We start from the raw sequence: 22,669 nt of genomic DNA on the forward strand, positions 1-22,669 counted from the left end.
TCGAGGCAGCTCCTATTCTATAACCACCCAATCCCACTCATATACTTGTCCAATCCGCGCTTGAAACAATCGAGGGACCCCACCTCCACCACGTTACGCGGCAATTGGTTCCACAAATCAACAACCCTGTTACTGAACCAGTATTTACCCAAGTCTTTCCTAAATCTAAACTTATCCAATTTATACCCATTGTTTCGTGTTCTGTCCTGTGTTGATACTTTTAATACCCTATTAATATCCCCCTTGTTATGTCCATTCACCCACTTGTAAACCTCTATCATGTCGCCCCTAACTCTTCGCCTTTCCAGTGAATGCAACTTAAGCTTTGTTAATCTTTCTTCATATGAAAGATTTCTAATTTGGGGAATTAACTTAGTCATCCTACGCTGGACACGTTCAAGTGAATTTATATCCATTCTATAATATGGCGACCAAAACTGAACTGCATAATCTAAATGGGGCCTAACTAGAGCAAGATATAGCTTGAGAACCACACCAGGTGTCTTAAGAACATAAGAACATAAGAACAAAGGTAACTGCAGAAGGCCTATTGGCCCATACGAGGCAGCTCCTATTCTATAACCACCCAATCCCACTCATATACTTGTCCAACCCGTGCTTGAAACAATCGAGGGACCCCACCTCCACAATGTTACGCGGCAATTGGTTCCACAAATCAACAACCCTGTTACTGAACCAGTATTTACCCAAGTCTTTCCTAAATCTAAACTTATCCAATTTATATCCATTGTTTCGTGTTCTGTCCTGTGTTGATACTTTTAATACCCTATTAATATCCCCCCGGTTATGTCCATTCATCCACTTGTAAACCTCTATCATGTCACCCCTAACTCTTCGCCTTTCCAGTGAATGCAACTTAAGCTTTGTTAATCTTTCTTCATATGAAAGATTTCTAATTTGGGGAATTAACTTAGTCATCCTACGCTGGACACGTTCAAGTGAATTTATATCCATTCTATAATATGGCGACCAAAACTGAACTGCATAATCTAAATGGGGCCTAACTAGAGCAAGATATAGCTTGAGAACCACACCAGGTGTCTTGTTACTAACGCTGCGATTAATAAATCCAAGTGTCCGATTTGCCTTATTACGAACATTTATGCATTGATCCTTTTGTTTTAAATTCTTACTAATCATAACTCCCAGATCCCTTTCGCAATCCGACTTCGCAATCACAACACCATCTAGCTCGTATCTTGTAACTCTATCATCATTACCTAACCTCAGAACTTTACATTTATCAGCATTAAACTGCATCTGCCAATCCTTTGACCATTTCAAAACCCTATCTAGATCAACTTGAAGTGATAGTGAGTCCTCCTCCGAATTAATTTCCCTACCGATTTTCGTATCATCGGTAAATTTGCAAATGTTGCTACTCAAACCTGAATCTAAATCATTTATATATATTATAAACAACAGAGGTCCCAGGACAGAGCCTTGAGGCACTCCACTTACAACATTTTCCCACTCTGACTTGATTCCATTTATACTAACTCTCTGTTTCCTTTGGTATAGCCATGCCCTAATCCAGCTTAATATAGCACCCCCAATACCATGAGACTCTATCTTTTTAATCAGTCTTTCATGTGGCACTGTATCAAAAGCTTTGCTAAAGTCAAGGTATACAACATCGCAATCCTTACCACTATCAACTGCCTCAACAATGCTAGAATAAAAAGATAACAAATTTGTTAAACATGAACGGCCATTTATAAAACCATGTTGAGACTCAATTATTAATTTATGTTTTTCAAGATGAAGACGAATTTTATTTGCTATTATAGATTCGAGTAACTTTCCCACAATAGACGTTAGGCTAATTGGTCGATAGTTAGACGCAAGTGATCTATCTCCTTTCTTAAAAACTGGTATCACATTAGCAACTTTCCAAAACTCTGGCACTCTGCCTGACTCTATTGATTTATTAAATATGGTTGACAGTGGGTCACAAAGCTCCTCTTTGCATTCTTTAAGCACCCTGGCAAACACTTCATCCGGCCCTGGGGATTTGTTTGGTTTGAGTTTTACTATTTGTTTAAGAACATCCTCCCTGGTAACTGCTAAACTCGTCAACCTGTCCTCGTCCCCACCCACATAGACTTGTTCAGCTGAAGGCATATTGTTAAGTTCCTCTTTAGTAAATACAGATACAAAATATTTATTAAAAATAGTACTCCTCTCTTCATCACTATCTGTTATTTGACCTGTATCAGTTTTTAATGGACCTATCCTTTCCCTAGTCTTAGTACGATATAACTGAAAAAACCCTTTAGGATTTGTCTTTGCTTGCCCTGCTATGCGAACTTCATAGTTTCTTTTTGCTTTCCTTATCTCTTTTTTAACATTTCTAACCAGTTGTACGAATTCCTGTTTTAAAGTGACCTCCCCATTTTTAATCCTTTTGTACCAAGCTCTCTTTTTACCTATAAGGTTCTTCAAATTCTTTGTTATCCACTTTGGGTCATTAGTATTCGATCTATTCAATTTGTATGGTATACTACGTTCCTGTGCTTTGTTTAGAATATTCTTAAATAAGTTATATATTGAATCCACATCGAAATCCCCATTTAAGTCACCTATCGCTGGGTTCATGTCTCGCTCCAAGACCGGCCCACACCCCATACCCAAGACTTTCCAATCAATTTGACCCAAAAAATTTCTTAGGCTATTAAAATCAGCTTTTCGAAAATCTGGCACTTTAACAGAATTTTCTCCTACTGGTCTATTCCATTCTATGCTAAATCTGATTTCTTTGTGATCACTGCTCCCTAGCTCACTCCCTATTTCGATGTCATTAATTTGCGTTTCCCTGTTAGTTAACACTAAATCTAAAATATTATTTTCCCGTGTTGGTTCCTTAATGTGTTGCGTAAGAAAGCAATCGTCAATTAATTCCAGAAAATCTTCTGCTTCGCTATTCCCTGTTTTGTTCAACCAGTTTATTCCGCTAAAATTAAAGTCACCCATGACATAAATACTGTAAGATCTAGATGCTCTAGATATTTCATCCCATAGGTGCTTTGCTTCCATTCTGTCTAAATTTGGTGGCCTATATATTACTCCTATTATAATATTATTAGCTTTTTCGTTTAATTCTATCCAAATGGTTTCTGTGTGTGGCTCTGTTTTGATTCCCTCTTTGAGACTACATTTCAAATTGTCCCTAACATATATGGCTACTCCCCCTCCTCGTCTAATATATCTATCTGTGTGAAATAGTTTAAATCTGTATATTTGATATTCAGCTAATAGTTCTCTATTTTCTACATTCATCCACGTTTCGGTAAGTGCAATAATATCTATTTTTTCTGTGCAGACAAGAGCATTTAATTCGTTAATTTTATTTCTTAGACTTCTACTGTTAGTGTAATATACCCTAAGTGAATTGTTATTTTGCGGACCTTCTCTTTCCCTGATCGTTTTGCCAATTCCTTTCTCCCACAAACACATACTTTTATTACCTCCTTCCTCCAAATCAATTCCCATACCTCTATCTACTAACAGTTTAAACCCAAACAAACACCTCTAACCACTTCTTCCAACGAGTTCGCAACAGCAACAACCCCAGCCCTCGATAGATGCACCCCATCACGAGCATACATTTCATTTCTTCCATAGAAGTGTTCCCAGTTGTCTATGAAAGATATTGCATTTGATTTGCAATATCTTTCCAGCCGGCAATTGACACCAAGTGCCCTCGATATCCATTCATTTCCCACTCCCTTTCTTGGAAGAATGCCACATATGATCGGGATTCCTCCCTTGCTCCTAACTAATTCTATGGCTGTTTTATACCTCTGAATCAGTTCCTCACTCCTAACTCGACCAACATCATTTCCTCCCACGCTAATGCAAATAATGGGATTGTTCCCATTACCAGCCATAATATCATTCATGTTGTTTATAATATCACCAATGCCAGCTCCGGGATAGCAAACCCTTAACCTGTTCCCCCTATCTCTAGCACAAAACGCTCTATCCAAATACCTTATCTGGGAATCTCCCACAACTAATGTTTGCTTAGGTACCTTTACTTTCTGAGGGGCCTGCTCTTCCTTTCTCTTCGTTGCTTTCCCTTTTGCGCGATCCGCAGTCTCACCACAGCACTCGTCCTCCAAAACGTCAAATGAATTAGAAGTTGCTATGGCGTTTGAAGGCGGCTTTATCAAAGTCTTCTTAAGGCCCCTGTCTTTCGCAACTCTCCAAGACGAGGTCCCTTTACTACTGGTCTCCTCCTTCGTTACTTCTCGTTGTTCTTTAAGCTGACGCACCTCCTCCCGCAGAGAGTCCAACTCTGTCCTCAGGGCTCCCACTAGAGTCACCAGGTCCTTAACTACAACTTCCATATTGCTATGATAATATAACAACACTCAGGAGCTCCGGTTTACACAACCTCTCACTGTGACTTCACCTGACTGACTGACTGTGGCTGACTGCCCATATTTCTTGATGCTTCTATATTGGTGCTGAGTCTTGAAGTGGGTAGAATATAGTTGTGCATTAATTGGCTCTTGATTGCTGGTGTTGACTTCTTAATGTGTAGTGCCTCGCAGATATCAAGCCGCCTGCTATCACCATATCTATCGATGATTTCCATGTTTTTTGTTAAGACTTCTCTGGTGATGGTCTGGTTGTGGGAAGAGATTATATGTTCCTTAATGGAGCCCTGTTGCTTATGCATCGTTAATCGCCTGGAAAGAGATGTTGTTGTCTTGCCTATATACTGAGTTCTTTGAGGCTTACAGTCCCCAAGTGGGCATTTGAAGGCATAGACGGCATTGGTCTCTTTTAAAGCGTTCTGCTTTGTGTCTGGAGAGTTTCTCATGAGTAGGTTGGCAGTTTTCTTGTTTTTATAGTAAATCGTCAATTGTATCTTCTGATTTTTGTCTGTAGGAATAACGTTTCTATCAACAATATCTTTCAGGACCCTTTCCTCCGTTTTATGAGCTGTGGAAAAGAAGTTTCTGTAAAATAGTCTAATAGGGGGTACAGGTGTTGTGTTAGTTGTCTCTTCAGAGGTTGCATGGCGTTTTACCTTCCTTCTTATGATGTCTTCAACGAAACCATTGGAGAAGCCGTTGTTGACTAGGACCTGCCTTACCCTACAGAGTTCTTCATCGACTTGCTTCCATCCTGAGCTGTGGCTGAGAGCACGGTCGACATAAGCGTTAACAACACTCCTCTTGTACCTGTCTGGGCAGTCACTGTTGGCATTGAGGCACATTCCTATGTTTGTTTCCTTAGTGTAGACTGCAGTGTGGAAACCTCCGCTCCTTTCCATGACTGTTACATCTAGAAAGGGACTGTTACATCACCCAAATGCAGGTATAAAATGAAAGCTGTTTAAATTCTGTTTAGTGTTTGCAGGTTATAGGTTATATGCAGGTTATATGCATCCTCAGTGTGTGTAAACTAAAGTCTTTGAAAATGTAATAAGTTATTACGAAACACGTTAAAGTGCCACGTCAGACTAGAAATAAAAATGCATTTTGGAGAATTGATTTTTCAATTACCATCGACAGTGAAAAGAAACATACGAAACATCGAGAAAATTCGTGTTAGAATTATTAATCTTACTTTTTCGGTCATATTTAATATATATATATATATATATATATATATATATATATATATATATATTGCATTGTATTACATATACTGTAATTTTAAATTGTATATTTATTGTATTTTATTGTATATAATCTAAAAATACTCGACGAAATATGTAAGATTAAAAGGAAAATAATTTTTCACCAAGGTCCCATTTAGAGTCAAACTTAAGAAGTAATAGTTTAAAATGTTTTTGGGAAAGAAAGGAATCTGTTTAGATCTCATCAATGCCCTGCCACAGGTGGAGGGGGGGATGATTGACAGAGGCATGCACAACTCGAATCCCCGGAGGGCCCTGGAGGAGCTGGTGCAGCTGGAGAAGGCGATGGAGGAGGCCCTGAAGGTAGTCGACCTGGAGGATACTCTGGTGGTCGTCACAGCCGACCATTCTCACACCATGACCATGGCTGGATACCCCCCCAGGGGTAATGACATCTTCGGTGAGTGGGACGACTACTTCCCAATTGGAATGGTCGGTACGCTGACGGCATCGCTTCTTATAGCACATCGTTCGATCTCCGATGTTCCAAGTGGTTGGGCCCTGTTCCTTCACCCCGTCCTCATATCCCGGCTCCTTGTCCTAGTTTTCCTTATCCTCATATCCCAGCTCCTTGCTCGCACACCCCCTTTCAAGTGCTATATAGTCATGTTTGCTTAGTGCTGATCTCCCGACACCACCTTCAGCTCGACCCGTGGCATCCTCAGTTAGACGCAAATGTCCAGTGTGGGAATACCTTCACTGCTTCCACTCAGGTTAACACTAAATGACTCCTGGCAACTATGTTGAGTCAGCCCGTCCTCCTAAGATTTCCCAACGTCAAGAAACTGTCGTACTAAAGTGCCTTTTTCTTAACCTATCGAGGACCCAAAATAGAAAACGGAACTGAATGCCAATTTCGCGAGCTGCTACAATTTTCTAGTACAACTTTTGGCCTTGGGTAAAGTATACATCAAAATGCGACGTTTTATTAGGAGGGCGGGCTGGTTGATTACACAGGCTAGGTGGTAGCTAAAGATCTCGTCCAGAACCCTCAAACATTTACGCATGCACTTACGGAACCTATACATCTTTCCTGATCAGCGCAACTTTGATTGCATAGAACAGTTTGAGCTCCGCAGCACAACGAGGCTGTTTATAACAACATTCCTTGATTGTGAAGTTTTCAAGCTCGCAAACTGTTTGCTAAATGTAAACAAAGCCGCCATGATTAGGGAAAGATGTACATGTGGGAACCGACCTGTGAGATTTATATTTATTTAATTTATATGAATTTATATAAAATTTATATTTACGTTAATTTATATATTTCAATAGCAATTGGTATGATGTTAAGTGGACTGTATTTCTGCAATATTTCTCACAAATCGATCCTTACACATTAAGGAGGGTTTATATTAAATTTATATATATGCAGCCAATCAAACTACAGTATTGAACTACATATATTAATAGAATTGGAGGTGCCTTATCTTATTGTATGGCAGGCTTAGTCCACCAGGTATAACTGGGATATAGACACCAAATTATCCTCGTGAGTGGCTAGCTTCCATCACCCAAGTAACTGATGTACCAAGATTAATTCTTACTTCCTCTTCTTGTTCCTGTCAAAGGGCACTAGCTGTAAAGCCGGAATCCTAATGTATGACAGCTATATCAGAGAAAACTCTGTATATTATTAGATAAGGACCAAGGCTTAATTACCTGTGTTGAGTCGACTGTTGTGTTCTAACCGGAAATAGTCCTATCTAACATAACATTACTGGCCAATAATGACTTAGATAAGATTTCGGAAAGACACTTCCCTTGTGGTTGTTGACAGCGTGTTGATGATGGTAGAACACTTAAGTTGATCTCCATAACACTGCGTCCAAGAGAATTATAGGAGCGGAATTTGCTCCAGTGACTCTGGTCTTAACAATGGCTGACCTTCACTGCTACTGACGCTACTGGCTCACTTTGTCTAGATGTCAATAAGTGATAGAAGGGTCACATTTACTCTATTTCGATACTGATAATTAAGTTAATTCAAATGAGATGTTTTTATGATATTAAAAGTCCAAAGACTAATGTATTTAATAATTCCCAACAGAATAGCTGGTGGATTTATAGTACTATGTGACAATGATATCCCGTTTTCTATTGACGGAAAATTCCACTACAAGCTACATTTTCTATGGATTAACTTGTTTATACAACGGCAGCAGCAATATTATCTGCCTACTGCATGTAATATTATTAAATGGTGTCGGGTTTTCCGACAGTTCAGGTTGCGTAAGTGTTTACATAAACGCTTGATGAATGCTGGAACCAGTAATCAAAACAGTGGTACATCACACGCCGCAACCCTACACAGGATCCTGGTGCTCTAGTGAATGATCTCTGCTTGTAATAACGGTGGTTTGCTGTTCATATACGCCAGTATTTGATTCACATATGTACTAGAGTATGAGGTTGTTACAGCGAGGCGCCCATAACCAACAGGTGTGGTGAAGAACAGGTACGTGACGGACGGTCTGCCTTACACCACCCTCATGTTCGCTACTGGTCCGGGGTACAACTACACCTGGGATGGACACAAGGTAGGTGGCCTGTGTTGTGGCCACAGCCTTGCGTCCAGGCTCTGGCCATGTGTTATGCTTACACTGTGGCCACGCGTTGTGTCCATGTTTTTATAATGCTATATTGGAATATACGATATTTATAACTCTTCTTGTGATTGAGGATCGATGCCACATGTGATCTTCTTTACAAGTCCTCGAGCCTATTAAACCAGCTGTACTCTTATTGACGCTAATGGGTGGCCCATAGGTAACGAGGCCCAACCTGACAGGGGTGGACACTGGCCACAAGGACTACGTCTCCCTGGCTGCCGTGCCTACAGTTGATAACAAGGAAACACATGGAGGAGAGGACGTGGCCGTGTTCGCTACAGGTACACGATCCCAGCTCGTACTTGTGTGTTTTGAGGTACAGGTGTTGTCTGCAAGTGTAGCCATGTACTCACCATCTTCTTATCTTGAGGTTATCTTGAGATGATTTCGGGGCTTTTAGTGTCCCCGCGGCCCGGTCCTCGACCAGGCCTCCAAACCATACCATCTATATTTTTTTCAAACTTAAATTCCCAGAAATTCCAAGAACGTAGCTTATTCTAAGTTACAAAATCATCAATCTAAATCTCTATATAAACTTTTTCTGTTGTTTACAGGTCCAATGAGCCACTTATTCCACAGGGTACACGAGCAAACCTTCGTGGCCCACGTCATGGCTTTCTCCGCGTGTATTGGGCCATACAAGGACACTTGTACTCGGCTCTTGAAGGAATCTGCCAAAGATGTTGTCATTCATGGTCCCGAGGGTAATACAAAGAATGGCTGTCGTTGCGACTCAAATATAGGCAATGGACATGGTCATAATCACTCACATTCCAGTCATGGCAGCCAGCTGGGCATGGCTGATGAAAACCAAACACATACGAGTTCCGACAACCAGCTAGGGAAGGACCGTGGACATGCTAAGAGCTTCCACCAGGTTAACAAGGAAGGCGACCCGGAAATGCACACAGAACAAGAAGACGTCGATGTTGACTTTGCGTCGAGAACCTCAAACGTCCACACGAAGCACCTCAATAAGCACAAGCTAAATGGCGGCTCCTCGAGACTCGCCCCAAGCTACACCGCTCTGTTCCTACTCGCCCTGCTGGGTTTAAACTGTCGCTTACTCCTTCGTTTTAACTCGCTGTAGATTCCTGCAAGGTTTGGACTGTTTCATCAGTCAGATAGCAGGATGCCTAAGTTAACTGCTCACCTGCTTGACTAGCTGCTTAAGCTGAACAGTAAACAGCTTTAAGCACGATATTTGTTTATTGCTTCTACCTATCTAAGAGCTAAGTTGTAATTACTTTGTGCAGCGAAACATGACCTGAAGTCACATAAGACAATGGGACGTGACCTGAAGTCACATAAGACAATGGGACGTGATATGAAACCATACAAGAAAATGGGACGTGATATGAAGCCATACAAGACAATGGGACGTGACCTGAAGTCACACAAGACAATGGGACGTGATATGAAGCCATACAAGACAATGGGACGTGATCTGAAGCCATACAAGACAATATGACGTGATCTGAAGCCATACAAGACAATGGGACGTGATATGAAGCCATACAAGACAATGGGACGTGACCTGAAGTCACACAAGACAATGGGACGTGATATGAAGCCATACAAGACAATGGGACGTGACCTGAAGTCACACAAGACAATGGGACGCGATCTGAAGCCATACAAGACATTATGACGTGATATGAAGCTATACAAGACAATGAGACGTGATTTAAAGCCATAAAAGACAATGGGACGTGATCTGAAGCCATACAAGACATTATGACGTGATATGAAGCCATACAAGACAATGGGACGTGATCTGAAGCCATACAAGACAATGGGACGTGATATGAAGCCATACAAGACAATGCGACATGACCAGAAGCCGTTCAAGACAATGGGACGTGACGAGAGATGATTCAACACAGTGGCGGCAGTCACACACAACCTCACTGAAATTAAGTCCCACATTTGATAACAATATGGGAGGACATGATTTATGTTTACAATGAAGGAAAAGGTTTAACATATTGGATATAAAAAGGGGTTTCAAAACGTAACCATTAAGTAATTTTAGTAGTAGTAATGTCTTCTCACAGACATAATAATAAAGGATAAAAACCCCAAACTTGTGTTTTTGTGAATTTTATGTAAGGAGTTTACACCAAGTCTTTCGCACTCTCCTGAGTGCTTTATCAAGGTCTAAATGTGTGATTAGGTTGAGACATACATCTCATCGTCTAATTAAGATTCATTAAGCGTTGAGATGTAAGTCTCGTCCTAATCACACAGTCAGCAGAGGTCACGACCTCTCCGTAGGGTGTAGTTGCACCTCCACAGATCTCCAGTATCAGCTAATGATACTGGTAATGGCTCCAAAGGGCCACCACTTACGGGCTAGTCATGCTCGTGCCACCTTTTGGGTGGCTTAATCTTCATCAATCAACCAATCACACACTCAGACTTTGATAAAGCACTCAGGAGAGTGCGAAAGACTTGGTGTAAATTCCTATCTTACGTATAAATAGTAAGGAATAAAGCTTGTGATTCTGATACAACACCAAGTGACACCAGAAGTTGTTTACAGGGCCGAGAGAACCGGAACTGAGAGGAGTAACTGAGAGGAGGAGGAATTGAGAGGACGAGGAACTGAGAAAGGGAAATGGGAGAAAGGGAATAAGAAAAGGAAGGAAGAAATAAGAAAGAGAACAGAGTGTGTGGGGAAATAACATGATTGTTAAAAGGGGGAGAATTACTTAGGCTTTTAAATTTACTAAAATAAAAATGACTATGTAAAAATAAAAAAAATAAAGTCCATAGCTAGGGTTGTAAATCCTAATCCTCTAGTCCTAGGAAGGGCAGTGGTCTGTAAAGGGAGGGGGGGGGACAGGTAGATTCCTGAAGGGTGTATAGAATTGTTGATTGGAGATCCACAATCTACCTGCAGGTATTTCAACAAGGCAATGAGACGTGACCAGCTTGTATTTTATACAAGGATAAAAGGATAAAACCCAGTTCTATGACAGTGATCACTGGATCTGTTCTAGATCAAAGATCTGAACCATATACAGTTTAGCCTAGCTCTAATATTATTGCAGCAGCCAATAATCTATTATACTGATATATACAACAAGGTAATTGAATAATACAAGTATGATATATGCAAATATGCAAAAAATATACTATTCAATATGATGAACTAATATAATAAATTAATGTTAATTGTTTTAGTAATTAATTATGTGATGAATGAGAATTATAGAATAAAAAATATATATATATATATATATATATATATATATATATATATATATATATATATATATATATATTATATATATTATATTTTTTTTTAAACAGTGCCATCTGTTAAACGTAAGAGCCACACACACGCTGTAATCTCTGAAAGTTCTTCACTGATTGCTTTGAAATTTTGACACAACGTTGCATTCGAATAGACGCGTCTTTTTATATATCTACTATAAACATGCCTCACCTGTGACAGGGAAAAAAAAACATGTTTTTTTTTTTTTTTTTAAACAGCGCAATCTGTTTGACGTACGAGCAACACACGCTGTAATCTCCGAAAGTTCTTCACCGATTGCTTTGAAATTTTGACACAACGTTGCATTCGAATAGGCACATCTTTTTATATAACTACTACTAGATGCCATCCCTGTGACAGGTAAAAACATGCGTTTTTGAAAAACAGCGCCATCTGTTGCACATAATAGCAACATGCACGGTATACTAAATATGTCACGAATTCCATATCAACGTTTCCGATTGCGTTGATAAATTTTATTTTCATAGATTTCGATTTATTTTATTTTTTATTTAATTATTATGTGACATTGTGTTGGAATTGAGCTGTGTTGTTTACCATTCCGTTCATTTTGTAAGTATAAGTATAGATACCACACCTGTGACAGGTAAAATTATGCTTTTCTTGAAAAAAAACAGCGCTATCTGTTGCATGTAAGAGCAACACACATGCTATACTAAATATGTTACAATTCCATTCCAATGTTTCTGATTGCATTGATAAATTGAATTTTCATAGATTTTGATTTATTTTCATTTTGCTTTATTTTTTTTGTGAATTGCATTGGGATTGAGCTGTGTTATTTATCATACCGTTCATTTCATCCGTTCAACAGAGTAGACGGTCTGTATCTGTTGTTTAACTGGGTATAAATATATGGAGTAAATTTGAAAGTGCAGTTTTTCCTGCCTGAACAAAATGAGATCTTTCGCTATCTACCTACGAATAATTGGGTATTGATGTTGGGTTTATGTGATTCTAATGAATGCATGAAGTGTAGTTAAGGCTGAGACACAGCTTATATATAATTAGTTTTTGTGGAATGGAAGTGTTGGCTCCGTGACTCCGTGCTGCCGTTGAGGAGCAGTGTGGCCCAAGAGGATCGAGTGTCTTATGTTTACTGTGTGTGGATTACCCATTTAGAGGGGTATGCTATGGAGGAGACCCTGGGGTTCTTATGGTGCTGGAGGAGACCCTGGGGTTCTTATGGTGCTGGAGGAGACCCTGGAGTTCTTAAGGTGCTGGAGGAGACCCTGGGGTTCTTAAGGTGCTGGAGGAGACCCTGGGGTTCTTAAGGTGCTGGAGGAGACCCTGGGGTTCTTAAGGTGCTGGAGGAGACCCTGGGGTTCTTAAGGTGCTGGAGGAGACCCTGGGGTTCTTAAGGTGCTGGAGGAGACCCTGGGGTTCTTAAGGTGCTGGAGGAGACCCTGGGGTTCTTAAGGTGCTGGAGGAGACCCTGGGGTTCTTAAGGTGCTGGAGGAGACCCTGGGGTTCTTAAGGTGCTGGAGGAGACCCTGGGGTTCTTATGGTGCTGGAGGAGACCCTGGGGTTCTTATGGTGCTGGAGGAGACCCTGGGGTTCTTAAGGTGCTGGAGGAGACCCTGGGGTTCTTAAGGTGCTGGAGGAGACCCTGGGGTTCTTAAGGTGCTGGAGGAGACCCTGGGGTTCTTAAGGTGCTGGAGGAGACCCTGGGGTTCTTAAGGTGCTGGAGGAGACCCTGGGGTTCTTATGGTGCTGGAGGAGACCCTGGGGTTCTTAAGGTGCTGGAGGAGACCCTGGGGTTCTTAAGGTGCTGGAGGAGACCCTGGGGTTCTTAAGGTGCTGGAGGAGACCCTGGGGTTCTTAAGGTGCTGGAGGAGACCCTGGGGTTCTTAAGGTGCTGGAGGAGACCCTGGGGTTCTTAAGGTGCTGGAGGAGACCCTGGGGTTCTTATGGTGCTGGAGGAGACCCTGGGGTTCTTAAGGTGCTGGAGGAGACCCTGGGGTTCTTATGGTGCTGGAGGAGACCCTGGGGTTCTTAAGGTGCTGGAGGAGACCCTGGGGTTCTTAAGGTGCTGGAGGAGACTCTGGGGTTCTTATGGTGCTGGAGGAGACCCTGGGGTTCTTAAGGTGCTGGAGGAGACCCTGGGGTTCTTAAGGTGCTGGAGGAGACCCTGGGGTTCTTATGGTGCTGGTAGAGATCCTGGGGTTCTTATGGTGCTGGAGGAGACCCTGGGGTTCTTATGGTGCTGGAGGAGACCCTGGGGTTCTTAAGGTGCTGGAGGAGACCCTGGGGTTCTTAAGGTGCTGGAGGAGACCCTGGGGTTCTTAAGGTGCTGGAGGAGACCCTGGGGTTCTTATGGTGCTGGAGGAGACCCTGGGGTTCTTATGGTGCTGGAGGAGACCCTGGGGTTCTTAAGGTGCTGGAGGAGACCCTGGGGTTCTTAAGGTGCTGGAGGAGACCCTGGGGTTCTTATGGTGCTGGAGGAGACCCTGGGGTTCTTATGGTGCTGGAGGAGACCCTGGGGTTCTTATGGTGCTGGAGGAGACCCTGGGGTTCTTAAGGTGCTGGAGGAGACCCTGGGGTTCTTAAGGTGCTGGAGGAGACCCTGGGGTTCTTATGGTGCTGGAGGAGACCCTGGGGTTCTTATGGTGCTGGAGGAGACCCTGGGGTTCTTAAGGTGCTGGAGGAGACCCTGGGGTTCTTAAGGTGCTGGAGGAGACCCTGGGGTTCTTAAGGTGCTGGAGGAGACCCTGGGGTTCTTAAGGTGCTGGAGGAGACCCTGGGGTTCTTATGGTGCTGGAGGAGATCCTGGGGTTCTTATGGTGCTGGAGGAGACCCTGGGGTTCTTATGGTGCTGGAGGAGACCCTGGGGTTCTTATGGTGCTGGAGGAAACCCTGGGGTTCTTATGGTGCTGGAGGAGACCCTGGGGTTCTTATGGTGCTGGAGGAGACCCTGGGGTTCTTATGGTGCTGGAGGAGACCCTGGGGTTCTTATGGTGCTGGAGGAGACCCTGGGGTTCTTAAGGTGCTGGAGGAGACCCTGGGGTTCTTAAGGTGCTGGAGGAGACCCTGGGGTTCTTATGGTGCTGGAGGAGACCCTGGGGTTCTTATGGTGCTGGAGGAGACCCTGGGGTTCTTAAGGTGCTGGAGGAGACCCTGGGGTTCTTAAGGTGCTGGAGGAGACCCTGGGGTTCTTATGGTGCTGGAGGAGACCCTGGGGTTCTTATGGTGCTGGTGGAGACCCTGGGGTTCTTAAGGTGCTGGAGGAGACCCTGGGGTTCTTAAGGTGCTGGAGGAGACCCTGGGGTTCTTAAGGTGCTGGAGGAGACCCTGGGGTTCTTATGGTGCTGGAGGAGACCCTGGGGTTCTTAAGGTGCTGGAGGAGACCCTGGGGTTCTTAAGGTGCTGGAGGAGACCCTGGGGTTCTTAAGGTGCTGGAGGAGACCCTGGGGTTCTTATGGTGCTGGAGGAGACCCTGGGGTTCTTAAGGTGCTGGAGGAGACCCTGGGGTTCTTAAGGTGCTGGAGGAGACCCTGGGGTTCTTAAGGTGCTGGAGGAGACCCTGGGGTTCTTAAGGTGCTGGAGGAGACCCTGGGGTTCTTAAGGTGCTGGAGGAGACCCTGGGGTTCTTAAGGTGCCGGAGGAGACCCTGGGGTTCTTAAGGTGCTGGAGGAGACCCTGGGGTTCTTAAGGTGCTGGAGGAGACCCTGGGGTTCTTAAGGTGCTGGAGGAGACCCTGGGGTTCTTATGGTGCTGGAGGAGACCCTGGGGTTCTTAAGGTGCTGGAGGAGACCCTGGGGTTCTTAAGGTGCTGGAGGAGACCCTGGGGTTCTTAAGGTGCTGGAGGAGACCCTGGGGTTCTTAAGGTGCTGGAGGAGACCCTGGGGTTCTTAAGGTTCTTAAGAATCATCGACACTGGCAGCCGCAGGCACATGGACCTCCGCCACCACCGACGAATGCGACACAACCGGAACCTTACCATCGTCACTGGAAGACCCACCACCGTCGAATTCGCCCACATCAGCCCAATCAGAAGATCGCCGGGAACGCTTGGGCACCGGCCGCACATCATCAGAGCCGGATGTCGACCCAGAGACCCGGTCAACACAAGCCGGGCGAACCGACGCTCTCCACAGGATGGCAGCATCCTCAACCACGCGGAGAACCAGGTCGAGCACAGTAGGAGGCCCCACAGCCACCCCAGCACCCAGCACAGCCTGGGCACACGGCGAAGGTGCAGTGACAGACACCACAGATGAATAGGAAGACGGGGGAGCCGTGCAGATGGGAGCCGGAAGAAAAACGGGAGTATCAAGGACAGCAACCGGGGCAGGACGAACACCCGACGGTGACACAACCTCCTGAGGAGAGGCAACCGCAACAGGTGACACAGTCTCCGGATTTGTAGCGACATCAGCAGGAGGCGCACCAGGCGATACACGGGGCACGGCAGCAGCCAAAGAGTCGTCCACATCCACAGCCATCGAATCGTCCTCCACAGGGAGCGGCGGGAAATCCTCCTCACAGAAGAGGTTGACAGGCGCGACGGCAGGTTCAGAGCACCCAGCAGCCTGATGGCCCAAGAGGCTGTTATAAATTTAGTTGCTGTTATGGGGGGTATAGAGAATTAAAGGAGAATGGCTAACAGCTAGAATCAGGGTGTATCAAAATTAGTGGAGATCAGATAGGCCCGGCCCCCAATGAGAACATAAAATAATATTACTTTAGTAGCTTAAGGTCCATACGTCAGCCTAGAGGTTTGATCACTGATCTCATACACAGGAAGAATGGATACTCCTTTAAAACTAACTTATTTATTAACCCCTCTTAACAACCTTCCATATACATTAACAACAATAACATTAACTACTTTACCACACCATTTTACTTTAAAAGCCTTGGTCCACATAGGCAGGATACAAGGTTTTACAATTAGGACAAGCTAGGGTAAAGTCTACTAGGCAAGGGACACTAGCAAGGACTCTAGGTAGCTTGGTACCACTTGAGCACATGTGGTTCCACTGAGACCCCTTAGAGTAACTTAGCACTATAAACACTATACACATTACTACACTTATACCAGAAAACGAACATGCAGCAGGGTACTTAGCTTGGTAAACTAGACACAGGATAAGGTAAGGGAAGAGGAGGAGGAAGAGGAGAGGGATACAGAGCAACACAGGAGAGGTGTTGGCTCAACCATAGCAGTCCAGAGAAGAAGGCGCGCCGGGCGTCCAGTCTCCGAGCTCCCAAGTTGTTGTGGTTGCCGGGGAGATAACCTAATTGATCGTGCAGATACAAACAATACAAGTCTTCACCGGCCTTCGTTACTTTACTAGTTCTAAGAGTAGTTGATAATTAGTTCACTCATTAATAATCAACAACAAGCTCAAGTCTGAATGCTCTGTGAGAAACAAGATTCGTCTTACGTTTGGCAAGGGCGACGGGAATAAGGCATACGGTTTTAAGGAGCCCTGATATCAATATTATTGTAATTAAATATCCTTCTCCATGATCCAATTCTATTAATTAATGTAAGGTAATTATTTAGAGCTCAAATTGACCTCTGGTTTCCATCTGAGGAACCCAGGGTCGTAACAGAGGCCACAACGGTAACACGTACGGGGCTGACGAGCGTAATACACCCGAACATAGCACAGCAGAAGCTTCACTTCAGACGGAATGTCCGCCCGCAGCTTCATTCCTAGGGTGCAAATATTCGACCGCACACCCTTTAGCGGACCCGAGGAGAGCAGGTGCAACCGCACACTGATGACCGCTCCAAACTGGCCGAAATAACGCCTCAGCAGCCCCTCCGGGAATTCCAGGGGCGCCCCATGCACGCTTACATACGTTATGGCACCACTGCGATCGGAGACAGTCACAGTGCCTGCACCTTCTGGCAGGGGCAAGGTCCGCCCCTCGTAGCGAGGTAAAAACGCCCTATACACCTCCTCAGTCGTTAGCTTAGCAATCACTCTACGGGCAGTAACCAGCTCAACGCCATAAATATCCCCCCACAGGGACCTACAGCATGTCACACAGCACCAACCCCACCTCAGGATAGCCTGCCCGATCAGAAAACTCGAGGCCTATAGACTGGGCACGCACAACAAGGGGGGAGGGGGGCCCCATGGCGCCGACACGTCAAACAGCACCCGTCCCCTTGCAACTCCAGGCAGCAACTTGCAGGTCAGGCGAGCATGTCTAAACCCCCTGGCGGCCAACGAGGCAATCCTGTTTCGGCTCTTTGGTTGGTTCTTGCCGTCTCTGTGTGGGTATACACGTGCCCACAGCTCTGGGTAGCGGGTATCTACTTGCCTTCTTGTGTGAGCAGTTTTGGGTTTTACGTGTCCCTGACGTCACGTGAGTCTTGTTTGACACACACCACTTCCCTCAGCTGCTATGTACTTCGGTTTTTTTTTGGTAGGGGGGTGGCGGTGTTACTGCCTTAATATGTTATATTGGTATCTGAGTGTCTAACTTGTCTCTTAAGTTGCTTGTTAGTGTGCTACTGTATTGTTTTACTGTAAATCAAAAAGCAAAAACCACTGCCAGTATTGGACCTTTTTGTATTAGTGAAGGTTCATACACTGAGGATGACAAAGAAATTAGTGAAATCCTAAAAAAGCAGTATGAGGACATGTTTAGCACTCCGATACACAGCATGAAAGTGGAAATTGAGTTGAAATTGAAATTGAAATAAGTTTATTGAGGTAAAATACACAAAGGGATGAGGTAGCTCAAGCTATTCTCACCCCGTTCAGTACATCGTGTTAATACATACATATACACACATCACAAATAATAAACATATTACCAAACATTCTGAGAGATAAACATATACATTTCTTCCTTTACACAAGTATGAAAGTGGAAGATTCGGACAATTTCTTTATGAGTGATATCCAAACACCTGAAAATATAACTGATATCAACACGACCGTAGCAGATTTTGAAAAAGAAATTGACAATATGCCCATGCACTTAGCACCGGGTCCAGACTCATGGAATTCAAATATTTATAAAGAAATGCAAAGTGCCGGTAGCACAGGCACTCAGTATAGTGTGGAGGAAGAGCTTGGACACGGGGGAGATACCAGATGCGCTGAAAGCAGCAGACATAGCCCCTCTACACAAGGGAGGAAGCAAAGCATTGGCAAAGAATTATAGACCAGTTGTACTAACGTCCCACATAATAAACGTATTTGAGAGAGTGATCAGGAGTCAGGTCACTAGATTCATGGAGACCAATGACCTCCACAATCCAGGCCAACATGGATTTAGAGCAGGAAGATCATGCCTCTCAACTACCTGACCATTATGACAAAATCACTGAGGCATTAGAAGAAAAACAGAATGTAGATGTTGTATACACAGACATTGCAAAGGCATTCGACAAATGTGACTATGGAGTGATTGCACACAAAATGAGGTCAATGGGTATAACTGGTAAAGTAGGACTCTGGATACTCAATTTCCTGTCGAACAGAACACAGAATAACAGTCAATCAAGTAAAATCGAGTCCAAGGACAGTTAAAAGCTCTGTACCTCAAGGTACAATCCTTGCTCCACTGTTCCTTATTCTCATATCAGATATAGACAAAAATACAAGTCACAGCTTCGTGTCATCCCTTGCAGATGATACAAAAATCAGCATGAAAATTAACTCTGCTGAAGACATTGAAAAACTACAAACAAACATTAACAAAGTTTTCGATTGGGCAGCAGAATATAACATGATGTTTAACGGTGATAAATTCCAGGTACTCAGATACGGCAAAAATGAGGATCTTAAACATAATACAGGGTACAAAACACAATCGAATCTGCCCATAGTAGGAAAACAGCATGTCAAGGATTTGGGAATAATGATGTCCGACGACCTAACGTTTAGGGAGCATAACCAAGCAAGTATTGCGTCAGCCAGAAAAATGATAGGATGGATTACGAGAACCTTCAAGTCCAGAGATCCCATCACAATGGTTGTTCTCTCCAAATCATTTGTGTTGTCCCGTCTTGAGTACTGCTCAGTACTCACTTCCCCCTTCAGAACAGGAGAGATTGCTGAAATAGAGGGAATACAGAGAACATATACGACACGCATAGACGAGATAAAGCACCTAAATTATTGGGATCGTCTCTAATCTCTCCAAATGTACTCATTAGAATGGAGACGAGAGAGATACCAAATAATATACACATGGAAAATACTGGAGGGACAGGTCCCTAATCTACACAGTAAAATAACAACATACTGGAGTGAACGATATGGAAGAAAATGCAGAATAGAACCAGTGAAGAGCAGAGGTGCCATAGGCACAATCAGAGAACACTGTATAAACATCAGAGGTCCGCGGTTGTTCAACGTCCTCCCAGCAAGCATAAGAAATATTGCCGGAACAACCGTGGACATCTCCAAGAGAAAACTAGATTGTTTTCTTCAAGGAGTGCCGGACCAACCGGGCTGTGGTGGGTATGTGGGCCTGCGGGCCGCTCCAAGCAACAGCCTAGTGGACCAAACTCTCACAAGTCAAGCCTGACCTCGGGCCGGGCTTGGGGAGTAGAAGAACTTCCAGAACCCCATCAACCAGGTACACCTTGTTGCCACATGTTATAATAATAATAATAATGCTAATAATAATAATAATTTATTCACAAGAAGATACAATGGGGTTGATGAGATTACTTAAGATTGGTATTTTTACATTCTTGCAAAGCCAATCTAACCTATCACCTAAGATGAAAAGGTACATTGTACCAAGGTTTTATATCAACAAATAACTACAATAAAAATTGACAGAGGTGATTACAATGGTAAAGATATATGTCTTAAGTACTAATATTGGGGAAGTGGGTAGTACAAGAGATAGTGGCAGTTTGAAGTAAAAGGTACGAAATTATAAGGATGAAATTAGGTACTTTTTGATTTTACTTTTTAATTATAGACTGGATAATTTTTTTTTTTTTTTTTTTTTTTTTTGAGATATATACAAGAGTTGTTACATTCTTGTACAGCCACTAGTACGCGTAGCGTTTCGGGCAAGTCCTTAATCCTATGGTCCCTGGAATACGATCCCCTGCCGCGAAGAATCGTTTTTTCATCCAAGTACACATTTTACTGTTGCGTTAAACAGAGGCTACAGTTAAGGAATTGCGCCCAGTAAATCCTCCCCGGCCAGGATACGAACCCATGACATAGCGCTCGCGGAACGCCAGGCGAGTGTCTTACCACTACACCACGGAGACTGCCAAACTCATCAAACTTTTAATTCATCAGGAGTAAGTTCCAAAGACTGAGTCAATTTTTGAGACTTTTTTTTTAGCTGTGTTGAATATGGGTGCTGAAGTTCAGTCTCTTGTCTATGTATAGGCCAAGAAACTTCCCCTCATATTTTACTGGTAATGTTAACACTGTATATCTGAAGTTGAATTTGATTTGATGATTTACTACCAAATAAAATGTAGTAAGTCATGTTTAGTGTGAGTTTGTTGGTTGACATCCATGAGTGGACTTTTTTAATTCATTATTGACAATATTATTTAATGTGTGGGGGGTTGGGGGGTCAGAGTAGATGAAGGTTTTATCGTCAGCAAATAATACAGGTTTAAGAATTGTAGAAACACTTGCGAAATCATTGATGTAGAAAAGAAACAGGAGAGGGCGCAAGATGCTGCCCTGTGGCACTCCTACTGTTAAAGGTAGAGTAGGGGAGGTTATGTTCTGTGACTGTGTAGGCTGTTTGGTGGGGCACATGTGTTGGACAAGTGTAAGTATCCTGTGTACTGTGTATGCTGCTGTTGTTGTTGTTGTTGTTGTTGTTGAGGGGCGACGACCACTCAGGAATGGGATGCGCCCTTGCTGCCCAGTACCCGGAAATGATGGAGGGATCTTCAGACCACGGACCCTACAGCCTTTTCAGGCCACGGACGTGATCAATGAAGCGGAAGGCATGGCCAAGGATGTCATAACGATGGTCCTCGTCTCTCGCGCCGGAGACAATTTCTTATAGAGCATTCAAGTTGTCCTCTCGAAAAATATATCCCATTTTGACTTCAAAATCCACAACAGACCAAATATGATGTACTATAAATCATTGTCGACAAAGTTCACATTTTCCATGTGTGTGTGTGTGTGTGTGTGTGTGTGTGTACTCACCTAGTTGTACTCACCTAGTTGTGTTTGCGGGGGTTGAGCTCTGGCTCTTTGGTCCCGCCTCTCAACCGTCAATCAACAGGTGTACAGATTCCTGAGCCTATCGGGCTCTGTCATATCTACACTTGAAACTGTGTATGGAGTCAGCCTCCACCACATCACCCCTAATGCATTCCATTTGTCAACCACTCTGACACTAAAAAAGTTCTTTCTAATATCTCTGTGGCTCATTTGGGCACTCAGTTTCCACCTGTGTCCACCTGTGTGTGTGTGTGTGTGTGTGGTGGGTTAGGTCTATACAATTTAGCACATAATTTTCTGTCCGTTATGATCACTGGAGAAGATGGGGCTGGACCCCCTCCCCCATGCGTGTCTTGCTTCTCAGCCTGGTCGTGGACCGGGCCGCGGGTACGTTGAGTCCCGAAAACATCGCAAGGTAAGGTAAGGTCCTCATCGTCCACTCAACATTTTGACCCCTAAATGTAATTTAGATAACTAGAACACAAAAATAACAAACCAAACTTTCCACGAGACAGACCGTTAACAGCCTTGTGAAAGAGTATAAGCCTCTCAAGAAACTACAGCGATATACAGCCAAGATCTAAGTGAGTCGTTAGCCACATGAGTGGAAGTAGGAAGGTAGAGAGGACGGTAGGAAGGAGCGTGGCGGAACCTCCACTGATCTTGCGATTCTTAGTGTTGATGTTGGCATCAACATAGTCTGGGTCCGCCTTCTTAAGACGAGCACAGTTGTCTTTGTATGGCCCAATACACCCGGCGACGGCCATGACGTGGGCCACGAAAGTCTGTTCGTGAGTCCTGTGGAACAAGTGGCTCATCACACCTGTGGAAGAACAGAACAAAAAATGGCTTTCAAGGTCACCTGCTCATCAAAACCAAAACATTCAGGTAAATGATTATATTTTAAGGTATGAGAACACTAGTGTTCGTGGCGAGA

The 22,669-nt window shown here is 43.7% G+C and overlaps 2 protein-coding genes across 3 annotated transcripts in view; one reads left to right on the top strand and one right to left on the bottom strand.

Moving 5' to 3' along the window:
* The window catches only part of LOC123755937 (alkaline phosphatase), a 49,160-nt gene extending 38,785 nt beyond the window's left edge, over window positions 1–10,375 (top strand). The window contains exons 8-11 of the mRNA XM_045738906.2: window positions 5,879–6,077; window positions 8,120–8,217; window positions 8,447–8,570; window positions 8,844–10,375. Coding sequence (XP_045594862.2) covers window positions 5,879–6,077; window positions 8,120–8,217; window positions 8,447–8,570; window positions 8,844–9,379 — 957 coding nt within the window. The 3' untranslated portion in view covers window positions 9,380–10,375. The remainder of the gene's footprint in view (window positions 1–5,878; window positions 6,078–8,119; window positions 8,218–8,446; window positions 8,571–8,843) is intronic.
* A 7,870-nt stretch (window positions 10,376–18,245) lies between these two features.
* LOC123755938 (alkaline phosphatase) overlaps window positions 18,246–22,669 on the bottom strand; it is a 59,195-nt gene continuing 54,771 nt past the window's right edge. For both annotated transcript variants that reach the window (XM_069300215.1, XM_069300216.1), the window contains exon 12: window positions 18,246–22,555. In XM_069300215.1, the coding sequence (XP_069156316.1) occupies window positions 22,290–22,555 (266 nt within the window). In that variant the 3' untranslated portion in view covers window positions 18,246–22,289. The remainder of the gene's footprint in view (window positions 22,556–22,669) is intronic.

Source organism: Procambarus clarkii, chromosome 43 (assembly GCF_040958095.1).
Source record: "Procambarus clarkii isolate CNS0578487 chromosome 43, FALCON_Pclarkii_2.0, whole genome shotgun sequence".
NCBI classification, from domain to species: Eukaryota; Metazoa; Arthropoda; class Malacostraca; order Decapoda; family Cambaridae; genus Procambarus; species Procambarus clarkii.